This window comes from Danio rerio, chromosome 10, assembly GCF_052040795.2.
Source record: "Danio rerio strain M-AB ecotype USA chromosome 10, GRCz13ab, whole genome shotgun sequence".
NCBI classification, from domain to species: domain Eukaryota; kingdom Metazoa; phylum Chordata; class Actinopteri; order Cypriniformes; family Danionidae; genus Danio; species Danio rerio.
In genome coordinates this window covers 45,192,501-45,213,030 of record NC_141030.1, presented here as the reverse complement: position 1 = coordinate 45,213,030, position 20,530 = coordinate 45,192,501, and the positions used below count along the sequence as shown (strand labels likewise).

Sequence of the window (20,530 nt, the reverse complement as noted above, 5' to 3'; positions counted from 1 at the left end):
GACTGTCTAATTTTTGTGGCTTCAGTCGTTGGCATACTCTTAAATCTGGAAACAATAACAACTTATATCAAAATATACATTATCGTTATACAGAAAATGATTATTGAGTTTCAGTTGTGCTATATTGCCCAACTGTACTTCACAGGACCTTTAATGCTGAACTCATAAATTCACTCTACTTTAATTTTGTTTCAAAGGCAAAAAGAAATTTAAGTTCCTAAAGCACAAGCGCACCGGAAGCTCCGACAGTAAGGTTTCCCAGGCCTCTCTTGGATTACCGCAGCCTAACGTGTGTATTAACGGCAGTCACGTGTACACTGAAGAGCCAGAGACCAGAGGATCCAGAGCCGGTTCAACCTTCAGTCTGAACAGCTCAGGACATGGGTCAATGGAGGACCTGCGCAGAGGTCACGACAGAAAAACCTCCAACACGTCTGTGGACTCGCTTAAAACCTCTGAGCTGCACACCCAAGAGAAAACAGTGGAGGACATGCACAGGAGACAAGAAGAACAGAGGAAGCAGGAAGAGGAAGTTAGGAAGAGACTGGAGGAAGAAGAGAGGATGGAACGGTTGGAGAGGGAGGAAGAGATGAGGAAGCTGGAGAAACAAGAAGAGGAGAGGAAAAGGATTGCGAGAGAGGAGGAAAAGAAACGAGAGGAAGAGAAGAGGAAGAAGCTAGAGGAAGAGGAAGTGGAGAGGAAAAGGATTGCGAGAGAGGAGGAAAGAAAGAGGATGGAGAGGGAAGAGGAAAAGAAACGAGAGGAAGAGAAGAGGAAGAAGCTAGAGGAAGAGGAGAGGAAAAGAGTTGCGAGAGAGGAGGAAAGAAAGAGGGAAGAGGAAAAGAGACGAGAGGAAGAGAAGAGGAAGAAGCTAGAGGAAGAGGAAGTGGAGAGGAAAAGGGTTGCGAGAGAGGAGGAAAGAAAGAGGGAAGAGGAAAAGAGACGAGAGGAAGAGAAGAGGAAGAAGCTAGAGGAAGAGGAAGTGGAGAGGAAAAGGGTTGCGAGAGAGGAGGAAAGAAAGAGGGAAGAGGAAAAGAGACGAGAGGAAGAGAAGAGGAAGAAGCTAGAGGAAGAGGAAGTGGAGAGGAAAAGGGTTGCGAGAGAGGAGGAAAGAAAGAGGGAAGAGGAGAGGAAACGAGAGGAAGAGAGAAAAAGGATTGCAATGGAGGAGGAAGGAAGAAGAATGGAGAGGGAACAGGAAGAGAAGAGGAAGCTAGTGAAACTGGAAGAGGAAAAGAGAAGGGTTGAGGAAGAACGGATGAGGATTGAGCAGGAACAAAAGATCAGAGGGAGGAAGGAAGAGGAAATGAGAAAGGCAGAGGAGGAGAAAAGGAAGAAGATGGAGGAAAAGGAAAAGGCCAGGGAGGAGGAAGAGAAACAGAGGAGAATGGAGGAAGAGGAGAATGAAAGGCTGAGGAAAGAAGACGAGATGATAAAGCGCATAAAGGAAGAGGAAAGGCTGAGGAAGGAGGAAGAAGAGGAGACGAGGAGAAAGGAAGAAGAAAGAAGGATGAACAAAGAGAAAGAGAGGAATGAAAAAGAAAGGATGGAGCTTGAGAAAAAGAAAATGGAAGAAAGGATGAGAGAGGAGCAGGCGAGGAAAAGTGCTGAGGAAGAGGAGAAGAGGAAAGAGAAAGCAGAGCGAGAGAGAATCAGACAAGAGAAAGAAGAAGTGGAGAGACTGAGGAAAGAGAAAGAACAACGGCCTGAGGTGAAACTTTTATTGTTGTGATTAATTGCTGAAGCTTTCATCACGGTATCATACAATTGCTATTATCATGATATTGACCTAAGCTGCGAAAAAGGTTAGTTATAAGCAAAATCTGCTGACATTTTTTGCTATTTCTGCGCAGAATTTTGGACTGAATACTAAAAAATAACACCTTTTATGTAATTTTTACAATGCGAATCCAGTTAGATCCACTTATTTGGTAAACAATCAAGTCTCTTATACAATAATATATCTACTAGAAGACTAAAAAGTTACTAAAAATAATATTCAAATACAGTATTACTTTACAAACTGTATTGTAAACAAATCATATGAAAAACGGTACAAAAGCACGCACATCCCTCTTAACTGGGTGCTCAGCCAAAAAACGCAAAAGGTGTAAATTAAATATTCGTTAAAGGCGGCAACACCAAAGCTCCAAAAATATATATTTATTAAATGAAAAAAGCTGACACAAAGCGTGTAACGTTTCGAGCCACACGGCTCTTCATCAAATATATATAACACAATATAAAAGTTTCATTATTTATACGCAGTATTTTGAAGCACCCATGATTTCAGTATTGTGCATGTTCATTATCACCAAGTATTGAGTTATTGAATGTTGGCATATGTCTAGGTGAAAACCACGAGTGCTCGAATGAACAGCAGTCAAAAAGCCCCTGTCGAGATGAACTCCACCAATCCCTTTGAAGACTCGCTGTCAATGGACGAAAGCTCCTCCAATCCCGATCAGTCCAATGTCGGCCGCTTAACTAAAGTCTCTGCAGTCAAGCCAAGGTTGGTGTCTCATTTGAGCATTTCATTTGCATTATTGTGGTGTTATTAATGAAATATAAACAGATTTTTGATGTAAACCATCAGTAAAAGCATACTTATATTATATGTTTTCCCAACTACACACGGCAACGGCTGGATACTAAACAAGTACCAGATACCAGTACTTATAGTGACTTAGGAATGGTCTGATTGGTAAACCATGTGTTGGCTAATGTGGGACCAGCCGTGGTCAATCATAAGGACGTGATCCTCTCCAAATTAGTTTATAAACAAACTTCACTTCGTTGTTATATATGTAACTTAGTACCCACTGGAAGCACTTCTTTTTCTGCAGATTTTGTGGCTTTTACAGACTCAAACTCAACTTCTTTACAGCTTGCTGAAATTCGACGTACTTCATAACTCATCTACTCTAACATTTCACATCAATAATTCTCCATACGTCTCCTTTTTAAAGCAGTTGTGCAGGAAGGCAGATCCATGACCTGTGATCACAGCTTGAGTATGAAAGACATGGATGTGTGTGTGGCAGTGTTTCTGTAGTCTGCTTAGGCTTGCTCCATGTCACTGTGATAGAGTTCATAACACCACACTGTCATCATTAACAACATCCTGGAGGAGCATTAGCCACCATTATGAAATATGCAGTAGTGTCTGTCTGTCTCTATGTCTCTCTGTGCTTGTGTGTGTCTGTGTGTGTCTGTGTGTGTCTGAGTATGCGTGTTTGTATATATCTGTGTGTCTGTATGTGTGTGGGTATGTGTGTCTGTCTTTGCGTCAAATGTGTGTGTGTCTGTTTATATATATATATATATATATATATATATATATATATATATATATATATATATATATATATATATATATATATATATATATAATATGTATATATGTAATATGTATATGAGCAATTCCGTGCAAATGTCAACCTTGCCATGAAAAAAATTTAGCTTTTACCAAAATACGGAAACCATTTCTGGGTTTTTTGTGTAAGCAAGTATTTTACAGTACTTTAAAAATACTCAAAAATGCATCTGTCAATGTTTTCAAACTATTCTATTTGATTTACCAAAGTCACACAAATGGTAATTTCACATGCGTCACATCCATAACAGAGAGATGTCACATCCATAACGACACTTTTTTCCTCAGAAATGTGAAAATATTATATAAAATAAAACCAAGCATTTTTGTTTTATAGAGAGCCGACTCTAATCCTTTTGATTAGCATTATTTATTTTGGGTTGTGCAGTTTAATTCACATAATTTCTACAAAGTGTGTTGTATACTGTAAACTCGCAGACTTTTTTTGTCACATCCATAACGCATGCTTATTTTCCTCATTTAAAGTACAAAACACGTTTACAGATTGATATTTTTCTGCTCCCATAACTCTGTGGCTAGTTGCTCTAGAAAATATAATTAAATTTTTCAATATAATGTTAACATATACTTTCTCTGTCAATTTATGTGTTGAGTTTTTACTGCAAATGTCACATCCACAACACTGGAATTGCTCATATACGTGTGTGTGTATGTATATACACTCACCGGCCACTTTATTAGGTACACCTTACTAGTACCGGGTTGGACCCCCTTTTGCCTTCAGAACTGCCTTAATCCTTCATGGCAATAATTCAAGAAGCTACTGGAAGTATTCCTCAGAGATTTTACTCCATATTGACATGATAGCATCACACAGTTGCTGCAGATTTGTCGGCTGCACATCCATGATGCGAATCTCCTGTTCCACCACATCACAAAGGTGCTCTATTGGATTGAGATCTGGTTACTGTGGAGGCCATTTGAGTACAGTGAACTCATTGTCATGTTCAAGAAACCAGCCTGAGATGATTCCTACTTTATGACATGGTGTGTTATCCTGCTGGAAGTAGCCATCAGAAGATTGTACACTGTGGTCATAAAGGGATGGACGTGGTCAGCAACAATGCTCAGGTAAGCTGTGGCGTTGACACGATGCTCAATTTGTGCTAAAGGACCCATAGTGTGCCAAAAAAATATCCCCCACACCATTACACCACCACCAGCAGCCTAAACCGTTGATACAAGACAGGATGGATCCATGCTTTCATGCTGTTGACGCCAAATTCTGACCCGACCATCTGAATGTGGCAGCAAAAATCAAGACTCATCAGAGAAGGCAACGTTATTGTCCAGTTTTGGTGAGCCTGTGTAAATTGTAGCCTCAGTTTCCTGTTCTTAGCTGACAGGAGTGACCCTAGTGTGCTCTTCTGCTGCTGTAGCCCATCCGCCTCAAGGTTGGACTGTTGTGTGTTCAGAGATGCTCTTCTGCAGTCCTCGGTTGTCAGGCCATTCTCCTTCTGACCTCTGGCATCAACAAGGCATTTGCGCCCACAGAACTGCCGCTCACTGGATATTTTTTTTTATCTTTCAGACCATTTTCTGTAAACTCTAGTGATGGTTGTGTGTGAAAATCCCAGTAGATCAGCAGTTTCTGAAATACTCAGACCAGCCTGTCTGGCACCAACAACCATGCGACATGTAAAGTCACTTAAATCACCTTTCTTCCCCATTCTGATGCTTGCTTTGAACTGCAGCAGATCGTCTTGACCATGTCTACATGCCTAAATGCATTGGGTCACTGCCATGTGAAGGTGTACCTAATAAAGTGGCCGGTTAGTGTACATTGGCTTAGTCCCTTATTTATCAGGGGTCGTCACAGCAGACTGAACCGCAAACTACGTGTGTGTGTGTGTGTGTGTGTGTGTGTGTGTGTGTGTGTTGTTATGAGAGCACGTCTGTACTTGTACAAAATATGTCTGGCATTAGATTCAATCTGTTTGAAACTTTTTCAAGGACTCAGATTAAGGAAAATCCCTAGAAATACTCACATCTACGAAATAACCAACTGTCTGCCTTTCTCCATTCTTTTTTTATTTGTCTGTTGGTTTCTGAAGATGATCCTCACCAAACAAATGAAATAACACTTAACCAAATGAAATGAAATGCCTAAACCTGAATAAACAGTGTCTTTTCCACCATGGTCTTATCTCTTTATTTCAGCTGAGTTGCACTTATGCCGACTGTCATGTGTAAGGTCTCTAACCCTCATTGTGTTAACTCTTGTGTGGCACTTGGTTAAGGGAAGCTGCAGAAATCTGTTTCCCTGCAAATCAGCTGATCAAGCAGTTTCTTTTCTCTGACTCGTGTGTTTTTTGACTTGAGGGCTTTGTTAAACGCTTCAGGAATGTGTAGGAGAGCGAGAGCAGATTCGTGGGTGGCTCTTTAAATCTAAACCAGTTATCTCTTCAAGGCAGCAGGCAAAGTTTCCCTCCAAAAATTTTGCTCAGATGTGATTAAAAATGCTTTAAGGTTTTTCTGAACCGGTTTGGAATGATAGGAGTAAGTGATGGCAGTGTTTTAATTTAGTTAATTTTCCTTCTTGCCATTTACAGTGGGGGAAATCAGTATTGAACATGTCATATTTGTTTCCTGTGAATAATAGTTCTAAAGAGCTGTTGACATGGAGATCTCGTCCATCAAATCTAAGCTTTATTTTGTATTTCCTCATGAATTTGGCTCAGGTGATTGGCTGGGCCATTCTACAGCTTTATTTTCTTTCTCTGAAAGCATTTAAGAGTTTCCTTGGCTGTGTTTTGGATCATTGTCTTGCTGAAATGTCCACCCTGGTTTCATCTTTATCCTCCTGCTAATGTAGATGTTGGAGTGAAGCAGCTGATATTCATTTACAATGATGGAGAGCAGAGGGTTGCTGAAGAAATACTGAGAGATTTCAGCTGCTGTCTGGGCTTTCACTGCTTTTCTACACCTTCCTTTCTTCATGTGTTCAATACTTTGTCCTCAGCTTCATTTCATTTTATTACACATAACTAAGTAGATTTCTTTGCGTATATAGATTTCTTTGGTTGTTACCAATATTTGATGAAAAGTTCATGTCAATGTAACCCTGCCAGTCCTACTGCACCCAACACGCTCCGAGCTGGTATCGAACCGGCGACCTTCCGCATGGGAGTCGGTTGCTCTACCAAGGAGGCTAAAGACCATAACCTATAGCGTCTGTCGCTATGGCTCCTTTAGAGGTCAGAGGAATGAGGTTAACCTGCACAGAACTTATTAGCTGGCCTCCGTTACACTCACCCCCCTAAACCTCACTCCCATCACGGCACCAATGTAACCCCGCCGGTCCTAAGCCACCAAACCCACTCCGAAGTGGTATCGAACATGCGACTTTCCGCATGGGAGTCAGTTGTTCTAACAAGGAGGCTAAAGACGATGGCCTCTAGCTTCTGTCGCTAGAGCACCTTTAGAGGTCAGAGGAGTGAGGCTTACCTGCACAACACTTACTAGCTGGCCTCCGTTACATCAACAGCACCTTTAGAAATGTTTTCTGAGACAAATGGTGATGTGTTCAATACTTATTTCCCCCACAGTATAGAGAACACCATGAAATACTCATTGGAAAAACCTTGAACTGATAGTCATTTCTAGACTTTTGAGCTTTAATGAAAAAAAAAAACATTGCAGTCAATGTCAATTAAGTTACCAATCATGATTCTTAAAGGCATGGTTCACCCAAAAATGAGATTCACTCCCCCTCAATTGGATATAAACCTGTGATTTACTTTTTTTGTTGAATACAAAAGAACATTTTCAAGGAAATCTGAAAACCTGCAGCTATTGACATCCATAGTGGGAAAAACAAACCGGTTTTCAGCTTTCTTCATAATATCTTCCCTTGTGTTCAACAGATAAAAGAAACTCAGATAGGTTTTTAACAAGTGAGGTGTGAGTAAATGATGACAGAAGTTTCATTTTTTGGTTGAACTATCCTTTTAAATGGTTCAGATTTGCTCAGTAGTACCAGGAGGTGTTGATATAATCCGTTAATATAATCAAAGTGGTTTAGATGGTCACTGACCAAAGCAAAGTGGCTTTAATTTGCTTTCCAATGTGTTAAGATATTATTGCGATGTTTGATGGAGTTTAATCTTCCCTTTCATTATCCTGCTCCTTCAGTTCTTCTGTTTCTGGAGTCTTCTTTTCACAAGCGTCTGTGCCAAACTCCAACCCTTTCATAGATGACTCTGAAGATGATGATGGAAATGTCAGTCTTGGAGATGTTACAGAAAGGTCAGAGAAGAAACGACGAGCCCCAATGCCTCCCCAATATAAGAAGCAATTGGAAAAGCCATCTATTTCTGAAGCCACTCAAAGATTTCTATCCCAAGAATCTGAAGCTGGTGGTGACTCTGATTTTTTTAGTTTGCAACAGGACAAACGTCCTGCACCCTTACCACCAGATGGCCCAAAGAATAGACAAGAAGTGAATGAACAGGAGGGTCAATCGACCACACTTTACAGTAGACTCCGGGAAAAAGAAGCAAACAAAGTACAGTCAACTTTGCAAGACATTGATGCAAATACCAGTTCAACGCATCTCAGACAGAATCATCCTGTTAACAGACAAGAAACCAGATCTACTGAAGTCAAAACAGCTAAACACAACAAAGGTCCAGCTCCAAAGCCTTCAATACAGTCAACATCGTGCAAGAATGGGGCATCTGAGCCCAACAAGCAATCGATTAAGAAAGTCTATTTTAAAGACCAAGCTGGATCCTCAATCTCTTTTACTGATCAACTTGAGGAATCTTCTAACCATTTGACTAAAGATCTTCTTGTATCTGAGCAGTCTTCATCCAAAACTGAATCTGTGCACTCTGAAGACCTTTCCCTAATAGAAAGTAGACAAACAAGTTCGCCGGAAGAGTCTGAACTTGACCATTTTGGAGAAAACACTCCTTCAAAAAAGTCTCATCTTCAAAATATGGAAAGTTCCCAATCTGATGTCTCCAAAAAGAAAAGTCGGGCTCCAATGCCTCCTGCTAAATCTGAAGCAATTGTCAGCCAGAAGACACCAATCCAACAACAAGATGCTACTAGTCAACCCAACAGATCAAGACAAGCTCAAAATGAACAGTTAGCTTTTAATGGAAGCATGCAAGCTCCATCTGGTTCCACATCCAATACAATGCAAACTCTCAAGACAAAAGAAGTTCAGATGAAGGCCGAAGAGGTTTCTTTAAGGTCGGACGCTGGTCTCAGGACTCTGCCACAGGCCAGGGTGTCACCGATTGATGTTCAGGCCATCCTTTTGCAGAATAACGGAGGTGAAAACAGAAGAACAGGTGATCCTACCCTTAAACCCTGCAGGTGAGGTCATTTGTAGAACTTCTAGAGACTCTTTGAAGTAGCAGCAGAGGTTTTCGGTAGGTTTTCGTTAGCCATCCTCCCGTTAGCCAAGTCTCTTTAAGGCATGTCATTGCACTCTGCGGCCATCTTTGAAACGCTTCTGCGGCAGTATGTTTGAATGGGGAAACATCAAATTCGGTGTTTGCCAAGCTTACGATTAAACTTCAGATTTGGAATCACCAAAAAAATTGAACATCCATTGGCTCTTAAGTTTTGTTTCTAAACGTTTGAATCAAACCGAATTGGCATTTTTTTGAAGGGAACAAGATCACGACACCAACCTCTGTTATGGCCGTTTTACACATTATCATCCTCTGAATGCCTCATTTGATCGCTCTGGTTTTCTAAAGTAAATCCCAATTTGGTCTTGATGGCAAATTTCCTACCAAAATGACAACAACCTCTTTGTTTACAAGTTTAGGTGTTCATGTAGTTGTTTTCATGTGATATGCATTTGATAAGACAGACTGTACCTTGTGTTCATTTCGTACTAATTACAAAACCAGAGAACATTTGTTTTCAAATGTAGTTGGTGCATTTAAAAGTAGAGATTTCAAGCTTTATGTGGATATGTTTCTTATGTCTGTCGCAAGTATTTACTGAGATTCCAGTGCATTTGCTGACTCCAGAGGGTTCAGAAACTGTCATAAAAACACATGCCTGGCCCTCCCCTATAGAATTCTCAGTCTATATTGATCGATAATTGGCTCTTGTACTAGTAGGCAGGGCTTCATTCGCCATATTGACCATGACACTTTTCCCCATTCAAACTGATACGAGTGACACGTCTTGTGTATTCTATAGTCTTTGCCATCCTGTGGTAGTTCTTATGAATTTAAAGATTGTTTGATGCATAATTGAGTTTACAGAGTATGTGTGTTTTGACCTGTGATTATTTCTTAAATAGTAGTAATAAGTATTGTTTTTTTCTCAGGAATTGTACTTGAGTAGTTTTAAAAATGTGTGCTTTTACCTGTTTGTTTTCAGAGATGGATCAGTACTTTTTTCTCGGTGTTATTTTTCTGCACTTCAGTGTTTAATTTTTCTTGTCTACAGTAGTTGGTTGAGCAAAATAATCAGTGCTGTGATTCCCGTTAAATAAAATCCCATACCTGTTAACCCTCCCATTTTTCCCAGCATTCTCCAGCATTTTACAATTCCAACCCGCTATCATCCCATAAAGGTATTTTTCTGTATTTCTCCCGTATTTTTAATCTTTCTATGAAGGGTGGCAATAAACATTGCAGATCCTCCCTGTACGCAACCCATTCTGCCAAACCATCAGGGGACACCCTATCTTTTAAATGTGAATCTGTTCTGTGCTTTAATTTTTTTAGGCATGAACACACTTTGAAATAATTATAAAAACAGCAGTGTTGTCTTTCTTTCCAATTACAGGCGCCATTGCCCCTCCTGCAATCCTTAAAACAGTCAGTTCATGTAGCAGTCCGGGGGCACTCTGGATTTTGGGTGCGCGTTTGAACATATATTAATAATAATAATAGTAATAATAATATCTAAACATGTTGATCTTGGTGGGTTTTCTTTTAAACATGGCAAATTATTTTCTTGAATGAGCATAAAAAGTTAAGAAAGATCGACTTTCCTGACGTTTTATGCTCATTTAAGACAAAAATTGTTATGTTTAAAAGAAAACCCACCAAGATCAACATGTTTAGATATTATTATTATTATAATGTACGTTCAAACACGCACCCCATGCCCAGTGTCCACTTTCCTTATAGATGTGTGCATTTTTAAAGGCACACCTCTGTTATTTAATGTAATCAAACTAAAAGTCTAAATGAGAGACTCAATTCCTTATTTTCACATCCCAATGTTGACAGGTATGTAATTCCCCTTAGAAAAATCACATCCAGCAAACCAACCTAAAGACAAGGACGCTTTATAAATGCAGCAAACATGTACAGTGTGAAGCATTTAAAGATGAGAAATCGTTACACACAATATGAAACATTGATCTGTTCTCCACATAAAAGTATTTTTTTAATTAATATTAAATTGTTATAATGGGAGACTATAACGGTGGCTCAGTGCTTAGTAATGACCCGAGAGATTGTTTGGACTGGATGTCACTGATGATGAAGGATGCCTACTGTATGAAATCATCAAATGCTCCTAAATTATCACTAAATGCACTACAGAATGTTACGTTTTCAAACAAATGCACAAACTGCATGTATCAGTGCTGCAGGAGCTTGGTTTGCAGCGCCTCCTGCTGGACACTCAAAATGAATGCTGTTCAAAATAGATTATTTTGTGTTGACTGATTGCAGGTTTGATTACTCATCAAACATTTGCTTGCTGTTTTAAAATGTCGTTTAAAGTGACCACTATTTTAAAATGCAATCGTTGTTTTCCAAAACGTTGGAGTATGTTGTCATCAGTAAACCACACAGGCTTATGCAAACAGAATTTGCTCTATTATATTCTGATTACGTACTGTGGCTTTTCTAAAAATAAAGATGTTTTGCATTCGTTTAAACCTTTCAGAGTTTCAGATCAAATGCATAGGGTGTTTAATTTCAGTTTTTGACCTCCTTTTACATTACCTCTAAAAGGGTTACCTAATAATTGAGCACCACAGATATGAGACTCTTTCATCTTTTGGAAATAAAGACTTCACGTTTCCACAGTTTTCCTCCACAGTTCTTTAAAGTGAAAACTACTCAACACATGATCCTCACTCCTCACCTTAGAACTGTATTTAAATAATGCAGAAATTCTTGGATTCGCCTGCTTTGTATTCCACTCCTTCAGTTTCAGGTGTGCCTGTAAAACTCACAGATCTTTTTTTCTTGTCAGGCCGCATGCTGTAAAACCACTGAACGCCACTGACAAGCAGACAGAGACCCAAGACGCTTGCAGATCTGGTCAAATTACTGGTGACACGCAAGTCAAGACGAAGGTGATGTGAGATTATTATTTTTCCTCCTCGTTTCCCCTCTATTATTATTCCGTAATGCATTTAATAAAAATATGTCTGCTCAAAGAGAGAGTTCACTCAGAAATGGATGTTTGGGGTTAATTTACTCACCCTCGCCATTAAAAATGGAGGCGATTTTTTTTTTTTTTTTTTTTTTTTTTTTTTTTTTTTTTTTTTTCCATCAGTAGAACGTTGATGGAGTTTGAAACTGTGGATCTTGGCGATTCATAAAATTCTATTAAATGCATTTACTTTGTGGGTAAAACATCATAAGTCATTATTCTGATGATACATACACTGTTTTGGTGTTAACTTTTGTAAAGTTCATTTTGTTGCACTGACCAAATATTTCTCTTCATTAGATATTACATATCATCAGGAGCCACAGTTCATTTTGTTTTGCTTTTTAGGTTTTTATGATCGCCGATAAATGTTCAATTGTATTTAATGAATCGCAGAGAGCCACAAATAGATTTGATTGATTTTTCAGCCAAAAATGGATACAGTTTTACTGAAGAAAAGGACATAAACTTGTAGCTTAATTTTAAGGGGATCATATCTGGTGTATATATACACAGTTGAAGTCAGAATTAATAGCCCCCCTGTTTATTTTTCCCCAATTTCTGTTTAACGAAGAGAAGATTTCTTCAACACATTTCTACACATTATAGTTTTAATAATAATATAAAATGATAAAATTAAATAATATAGCTTAAAGGGGCCAATAATTTTAACCTTAATATTGTATATATTCTCAAATCTGATTGGCTGATAGCCATGCGATATATTTTTGTATAAGTCAAAAATCATGCGCTGTCATCATGGCAAGGATAAAAGAAATCAGAGGAATTAGAAATGAGTTTTTAAAAGTATAATGCTTTGAAAAGTGTTGCAAAAAATATATTTGTTAAACAGAAATCTGGAAAAAAATATATAGAGGGGGCTAATACTTCAGAAGGGCTAATAATTCTGACTTCAGCTGTATATTAGAGTGTTGATCTGTACGTTTCAGGTCCCAGAGGTTAAAGGGACGGGCCCGTACTCTCAGCTAACCAATGACGAACTCATCAAGCTCCTGGAGAAGCAGAAAGAGCAGCTCTCTCTGAAGGACTGTAAGATCGTGGAGCTTGAGCAGTATATCGACAATCTGCTGGTGCGCGTCATGGAGGAGAATCCAAGCATCTTAATGTCCTTGTGCTTGAAGAAGTCGGCTTGAGGGACGGTGGTTTAGTATATAATGTGCAATGCGGGATGGGTAACATGTATAAGGTTGTTTGTAAATCACCAAGAGACCTTTCACTAAAGCGACAGACACTACTGAGCTGAAGATTTAACTCTGATTTATGGTGTCTAAATGGTTATGATATGGTTTGGCTGCCTTAGATTCGTCTAATCGTGACAGATGCAGTTTTTCTACATGTTAAAATAAATGGTAACACTTTATAATCATGGTTTATTAGTTAATGTGTTTACTGATATGACCAAACAATGAGTTAGATGTTTATTATGGTATTTATTCATCTTAACACTGATCTAAAATAAATTCATGTTAGGTATTATGTCAAAAAGCGTGACTTTAGATGCTAATAATGCATTAGTAAATGCTATTAAAGGCTTTAATAGATTATTCATACTTAATTTTAGTAAATACATTAACTAATGGACCATTATTTTAAAGCGTTACCAAATAAATCATATTATTTGTCGTGTTTGTCACTATTTTTAGTCTATTTGAATGGCTAATGTTCAAATGGATTGTTTTATTTCTTAAAGGGATAGTTCACCCCTAAATTATTGCATTATTAAATCAGTTATGATTCATTAATTATTAAAAATTGTATTTAATACAAAATTAAAGTCATCATTAAGCCATCTTTCTCTTGTTTAAGTTTCTTCTGTTAAACGAAAAGGAAGATACTTTGAAGAATGTTTGAAAAACTAAAACAGCCATTGACTATTATAGTATTTGTGTTCATACTATCGATGCTGTTGTTTTTAAACATTCTTAAAATATCTTCTTTTGTGTACAACAAAATTTAATGCTTAGAATAACTTAAATGCGAATAAATAAGGACAGTTTCATTTTTTGGTGAACTGTCCCTTTAAATACTGTTTAAATATTTTGGTCAGAGCATTTGGAGGACGCAACACACTTCAAGTAAACAAAATAGCACTATAAATATGATATTCTTCATGATATTTTATATGAACTGCAAAGCTCTGTAATGTTTTGTAGATGCATATTGAAGCACTTTACAAGAATCAGTTTGTAAATATTTGGATGTGATCATTTGTATGTTATATATCCTTTGACAGCTTTATTATTATTCTCTGCTTTTGAAATAAAGACGGTCGCAGGTGTGGCCTCGCAAAGAACAGCGTCATGTGTCATTCATTGTGCATGTTTAAGAATGCAGGTTAAGCTTTTAATTAGGTAAAAGGCATTGAGTGAGTGTCAGATGATGTAATGGTCCATTAATAAAGGACTGACTGTCGCCGGACAACACAGTAGGCTGTTTACTTGCAGATTGAGGAAGACTGTAGGAAAGTGAAATATTTGAGTGTTTGCGCTGGGCTTGTTATTTTTAAAAATATATTGTTTTTTGATTACATGTTCTTTGAAAGTGTTTTTAAGTAGTTGCCGGTTCATTCTGCTGTGGTGACACCTGATAAATAAGGGACTAGGCTGAAGGAATATGAGTTACTGAATGTACTCACTGGCCGCTTTATTAGGTACACCTGTACAACTGCTCGTTAACGCAAATTTCTAATCAGCCAATCACATGGCAGCAACTCAGTGCATTTATAATAATTCCTTACATTTATGTAGCACTTTTCTGGACACTCAAAGCGCTTTACACAATGGGGAGAAATCATCCACCAGTGTGCAGCATCCACCTGGATGACGCGACGGCAGCCATTTTGCGCCATACACCAGCTGATTGGTGGAGAGGAGACCAAATGATGAAGCCAATTATGATATGGGGATTGTTAGGAGGCCATGATGGACTGAGGCCAGTGAGCAGATTTGGCCAGGAAGCCGGAGTTAAACCCCTACTCTTTTCGAAGGATATCCTGGGATTATTAATGACCACAGAGAGATGGGACCTCGGTTTAACATCTCATCCGAAAGACGACGCTCACTAAGCAGTATAGCGTCCCCATCACTATACTGGGGCATTAGGACCCACACAAACCGCAGGTTGGGCTCCCTGCAGGTTGGGCAGCAACCTAGCTTTCCCATGTGGTCTTCCATTTAGGCATGTAGACATGGTCAAGACGAACCTTGAGGCTACAGCACACTGCATGCCGTCAGCTAAGAACAGGAAACTGAGGCTACAATTTGAACAGGTTCACCAAAATTCACCAAAAAATAAAAAATAAATAAATAAACATTATGGAAGTCAATGGTTACAGGTTCTGTCTTTCCTCTTCTTCTGTGTTTAACAGAAAAAGGAAAGTCCAACAGGTTTTGAACAAGTTAGTAAATGATGACATAATTTTCAGTTTTGGTTGAACATGTATTAAAATCCCTATAAAGCAAGTCATTGGCCTACAAACATTTCCTTGTTGTCAAACTAGTTGTATCAAAAGGCAATTCAATCATATTAACGTTAAAACAGCTATCATAACGTTAATTATCAATAAGTGTTTTGGATTCTTCATTAAAACGTAAAACGAAACAGGACTATTTCTATTTTTTCTATTATCATTATATTATTATTATTATTATTATTACAGTTAAAACATGATGGAACTTTCACTGATACTCTTGTTTCTACCCGGATCATCAACGCGCACGTCATCAGGAAGCGCGGCGCCGGTGTTCAACTTCAAAATAAACGTAAACATGTCGTTGGAAGAAGAGCAAAGAGAAGTTGTTCATAACAATATCACCGTCTGACGGAGAAAAATTCCGAGCAGCGCCTGAAGAGCAAACACCGCCAGCCAGTAAGTGCGACAGAAAACATTAATGTGTTCTTTCTAAATACTGTAACCTTGTATCGAGTAATAATTGCGACAGGGTTGCTTATGTTAGTCATTTGCTGATTAGTTATAAGCCGCCTGCTAAGTGCTAAATTAATTTATAAAACCGTAATGTTGTGATGTTTATAAACTAATACCACGTAACCAGTAGTAAATTAAGTATTAAATTAATGTTAAAATGATTCAAAGAATTAACGTTAAAGGCTGTCACGAGTTCAACCCCACCGTGTTATTACTTAATTTACCCCGTTTTAATGATTTGTTAGTAGTTTTAAATTACACATGAACCACAACGAAAATACATGGCTATGTACGTGCATTCATTCATTTTCCTTAGGCTTTAACGTTAGTCCCTTTATTCATCAGGGGTCGCCACAGTGGAATGAACCACCAACTTATCCAGCATGTTTTACACAGCGGATGTCCTTCCAGCAGCAACCTAGTGCTGTACTAAAATGCGGCTTTGACGACAATGTCAATGTGAATTTTATTTATATAGCACTATTATACACAACCAAAGGTTAACCAATGTACTGAACAATACAAATCACTAAGAACAAGTATAAAATATAGCTAAAACAGACAATTCTCACTAATAGTTATAGCTTAATCAATTCTCACTGATAAAATGCCAAATCAAAAAGGTAAGTTTTCAACCTAGATTTAAAAACAGACAGAGATATCTTTGCTGGATCACAATGTGTATATACAAAGCACCATCATTTATGGAATGATTATTGCTAAGAGTGACATCCTAAAACTATGGAAATCAGATTCTGTTCCTTAATTTAAGACATGGTTAACTTACCTCACTCAAATATTGCACATGGAAAGAGTCCGATATGGAGTTATTGATAATCTTGCTAAGTTTTATAATATATGGAAACCATTTCTTGATCACCTGGACCAATATAATGCGGATTCTGTACAGCAGTGTAATGCTTAATATGCTCACTACCCCTATTGACCGTCTTTTTGTATTTTCATCGAAACTGTTTATATGGCCTAATTGTTTTTTTAATAATAACTTAATTTTCTTTTATTTATTTTTTTCTTTTATCTACTTTTCTTTATTTTAATTATCATTACCATTACTTCTCTTTGTATTATCATGCTTATTTCTTTATTTTTATTATTGTTGTATTGTTTGGTAATTATTGAAAATGTAAAACTAATAAAAACACTTGTTAAAAAAAAATAAAACAGACAGATGATATAGACCTAATGCAAAGGGGCAGAGCATTCCACAAGGTAGGACCAGCTACTGCCAAAGCCCGGTCACCCCTGCATTTCAGCCTTGAGTTTGGGATGTATAATAGTCTCTGGTTAAATGACCGAAGAAACCGACCAGGCTGATGTTCAGTCAACAGGTCTGACAGGTAGAAAGGAGCCAGGCCATTTAGTGATTTAAAACCAGGAGAAGAATTTTAAAAGTGACACGATACACTGCAAAAAATGCTTTTCTTACTTAGATTTTTTGTCTTGTTTCTAGTCCAAATATCTGAAAATTCCTAAACCAAGAAGAATTTTCTAGACAAGCAAAACATATTGTCTTGTTTCGAGAAATAATATGCCAATAATAAGTGAGTTTTACCTTAAAACGAGCAAAATAATCTGCCAATGGGGTAAACAAAATAATCTTACGTCAAAAGAAAAAACAAGATTATTTTGCTTACCCCATTGGCAGATTATTTTGCTTGTTTTAAGGAACAACTCACTTATTATTGGCATATTATTTCTCAAACGAGACAATATGTTTTGCTTGTCTAGAAAATGCCTCTTGATATAAGAAATTTTAGATATTTAGACTAGAAACAAGACAAAAAATCTAAGCAAGAAAAGCATTTTTTGCAGTGTAGTGCACAGGCAGCCAGTGCAAAGAGTGTAAAACTGGTGTGATGTGGTCATATTTTTTGGTACCGGTTAAAAGCCTTGCAGCAGCATTTTGAACTAACTGTAGGCGGGATAGAGATGTCTGACTGATCCCAAAATATAGCGAATTACAGTAGTCCAATCTAGAAGTAATGAAAGCATTAATTTATTTTTTCAAAAAAATTTCTAGATAAAATAGGTTTGGCTGTTTTTAAAAGTCGAAGCTGAAAAAAGCAAGATTTGACCACTGCGTTAATCTGTTTATCAAATCTCAAGCCATCATCAAAGATGACACCCAGATTTTTTACACAATGCTTCACAGAAAAACCAGGGGTTCTCAAACTTTTCAGCCCGCAACTACTAAAATAACAACACTATTGACTCGCGATCCCCTCTATGCTCGTAGGTGGTTATAAGCATACAAATATTGCACACAATGTTGCACACACAGTCATATGAATTTTACAAACAAGCTTATTGACTACACAAAGTACAACAGTCTATTTTTTATAATTATTATTCAGTTGTTTATTTAATATTAATCTCACTTAATAAGAATGGTAAGCACAATGTTTATAGCACAAGGCTTATTTTGGTTTAATTTTGGAGACTTAGACCCCGTTTACACTAATGCGTTTTAGTTTGAAAACGCATAAGTTTTGCTACGGTTACGCCATCCGTCCACACTACACTGGAGTTCTCGAGCGCCGAAAACAGAGCGTTTCGAAAACGCTGGAGAGGCCGTTTTCATTCTGAAACGCTGCTGCTCCGTCTCAGTGTGGATGATGGAAAACGGAGACGGGGCTGCAGACATTCGCCTTTCTGATTGGGGCTTTTCCTCAATATTAAGTAGCCTACACACACCGTTCAGTCCTGCATCCTCTCCTTGTAAGTTCAGACTTCGCAAGTTTGATCAAGGCTGCAGTCTCTTCTTCTCAGTTTGATATGGAAAAGCAGACTATACCGAGTAAATCTTCAAATTGAACAGTGTACATTATAACTTCATTCACATCACCCTGGCTACGTTGTTTCACTTTCTCAACAATAAAATGTAAACATGATATAAGGAACTGCCTATTTTCATTTTAATATTAGCAACTTAACAGACAGCAGAAATGTTGAGGCGCCGTGCCGCATATATGAGCGTCATCTTCAATGTGTGGATTTTTATAACAAAATGGAGCCGATAACAACTGCCTCCTTTTAATTCCAGTGAAAATACGAAACACAGCCTCTCTTTTGCTGAATATCAGTTTTAATAATCGATAATGGCCATTATAAAAGTATAACATACAATAAGTTTATACATTATAGGAAATAAAGGCAAGCGATCAGTCAATATACAGAATGTGTGTGCTTACATTAATCATTAACTTAACTTTGCGCTCAGCCAAAACACGTTAGCCTACCTGAGAACAAGTAATAGATTCCAATGACCAAAGTCAGGGATAATGTCGTTAGATACAAACAACAAGATGAATGAAATATCCCGTTTAATAAATATAGTGAGATTAGATCCAGCAGGAGATGCTTGATGAGAAGTCCGACTAGCAGAGCTCTCATCTGGGTAGATGGGCTGCAGCGCTTGCCCGAGAGTGTGTGTGTGGTCACGTGATGTGCGTTTTCAGCGTTTTGGTGTGGACGGAGAGCTGTTCAGAAACGCTGGGTGAAACGCGAGTGTGGACGCGGATCGTTTTCATTCTAAAACGCCGTTTTAAAACTGAAAACGCACTAGTGTAAACGGGGCCTTAGAGCCACTTGGAGATCGTCCTCCTTGTTCAGTCGTGGCCTCTATTTTTTTTTGTAGTGTCATAAAGGTGTCAGTTTACCATTGTACCATGACGTTTATCTAGCATAATAACCCCAGGGGTCGCAATCCAATGGAAAGAAAATGTAAAGGCTGATGACACTTTATTTGCATGATTTTTTAATGTAACAATTAAATATTAACTTTATATTACGTATATTATTAGTTAGAAATAATTAGCCCTAGTTTTTAGATTCTGCGGGCTATGGAAAATATGATAGTTCTAATAGTTTAATAAAATATATGAGATTTTTTAGGAATTACAAAGTGACCACCAACGCCCCCCCTCATTGTCTCGCGACCCCCCCCAGCACAACTATAACGACAACAATAGCGTACGCAACGTCTAATGTAAATATCTATGTCTTACAAGTGAGGATAAAAGAAGCACTTCAAAAATGATACGATATGTTACTTTCTTAATACATTTTCTTTATTTTATTTCTTTATTTATTTTGAAATTGATTTATTATTATTTTTTTTTAAATGTATGCAATTTCCTTTAAAATGTTGCAGGAATGTCGAAGAATTGCCCCGAGTGCGGCTCATCTCGTGTGGTGGAGGATGATCTGTATTCTCAGAAACAGTGGGTTTGTGAAGACTGTGGTTCAGTGGTCTCTGAAGGTCTTCTGACCACCACACTGAGTGAAGAATCGCACAGCAGAGGTAAAATACTCACTTCACTTTTCCTCATTCATTCTGCTTCAAAACTCCTGATCTGACTTGTGTTTCTCTTGTGTTGTGCAGCTGTGCCGTTTTTCACCTCTACAGCAGCCTTTAAGAAGCCCTGTCGAAATCTTGTCTCTGGTAAGATCAACAGTGTTTAACCAGCTAGTCAATAACAGGTCTGCTTTGGGCTTGTTTTTATTACCAGAAACTATTTTAGATGTGTTTTAGTTTGCAAAAGTGAAATGTTTTGCTAGGTTTTTGTGGACCTGGGGTCCGTTCTTCGTACGTGGATTACTCGGTTAGCTGTATTTGGTTATTGACGATTTGACATGATCCAGGATCGTTTCGTTCTTCAAAACTGATCTGAGAGTTGTTGTCATGACAACAGTTCTGCTAGCTCAAACCTGGTCGGATGCAGGTTCAATTCATATAAACAGGATTAGATTGGCTCAGTTCAAGCAAAGATAATACAGAAAGTATGTAG

The 20,530-nt window shown here is 38.0% G+C and overlaps 2 protein-coding genes across 4 annotated transcripts in view; both read left to right on the top strand.

Annotated features, from left to right (window-relative positions):
- Positions 1–14,087, top strand: part of rab11fip1b (RAB11 family interacting protein 1 (class I) b) — a 48,581-nt gene extending 34,494 nt beyond the window's left edge. Inside the window, exons 3-7 of one of the 2 annotated variants that reach the window (XM_087271243.1) lie at positions 198–1,711; positions 2,352–2,512; positions 7,532–8,725; positions 11,591–11,693; positions 12,724–14,087. In XM_087271243.1, the coding sequence (XP_087127369.1) occupies positions 198–1,711; positions 2,352–2,512; positions 7,532–8,725; positions 11,591–11,693; positions 12,724–12,927 (3,176 nt within the window). In that variant the 3' untranslated portion in view covers positions 12,928–14,087. The remainder of the gene's footprint in view (positions 1–197; positions 1,712–2,351; positions 2,513–7,531; positions 8,726–11,590; positions 11,694–12,723) is intronic. The other variant, XM_087271244.1, reaches the window with a different exon arrangement.
- A 1,440-nt stretch (positions 14,088–15,527) lies between these two features.
- brf2 (BRF2 general transcription factor IIIB subunit) overlaps positions 15,528–20,530 on the top strand; it is a 17,307-nt gene continuing 12,304 nt past the window's right edge. Inside the window, 3 exon segments of one of the 2 annotated variants that reach the window (NM_001003536.2) lie at positions 15,528–15,662; positions 19,894–20,043; positions 20,125–20,184. In NM_001003536.2, the coding sequence (NP_001003536.2) occupies positions 19,896–20,043; positions 20,125–20,184 (208 nt within the window). In that variant the 5' untranslated portion in view covers positions 15,528–15,662; positions 19,894–19,895. 2 annotated transcript variants of the gene reach the window in all.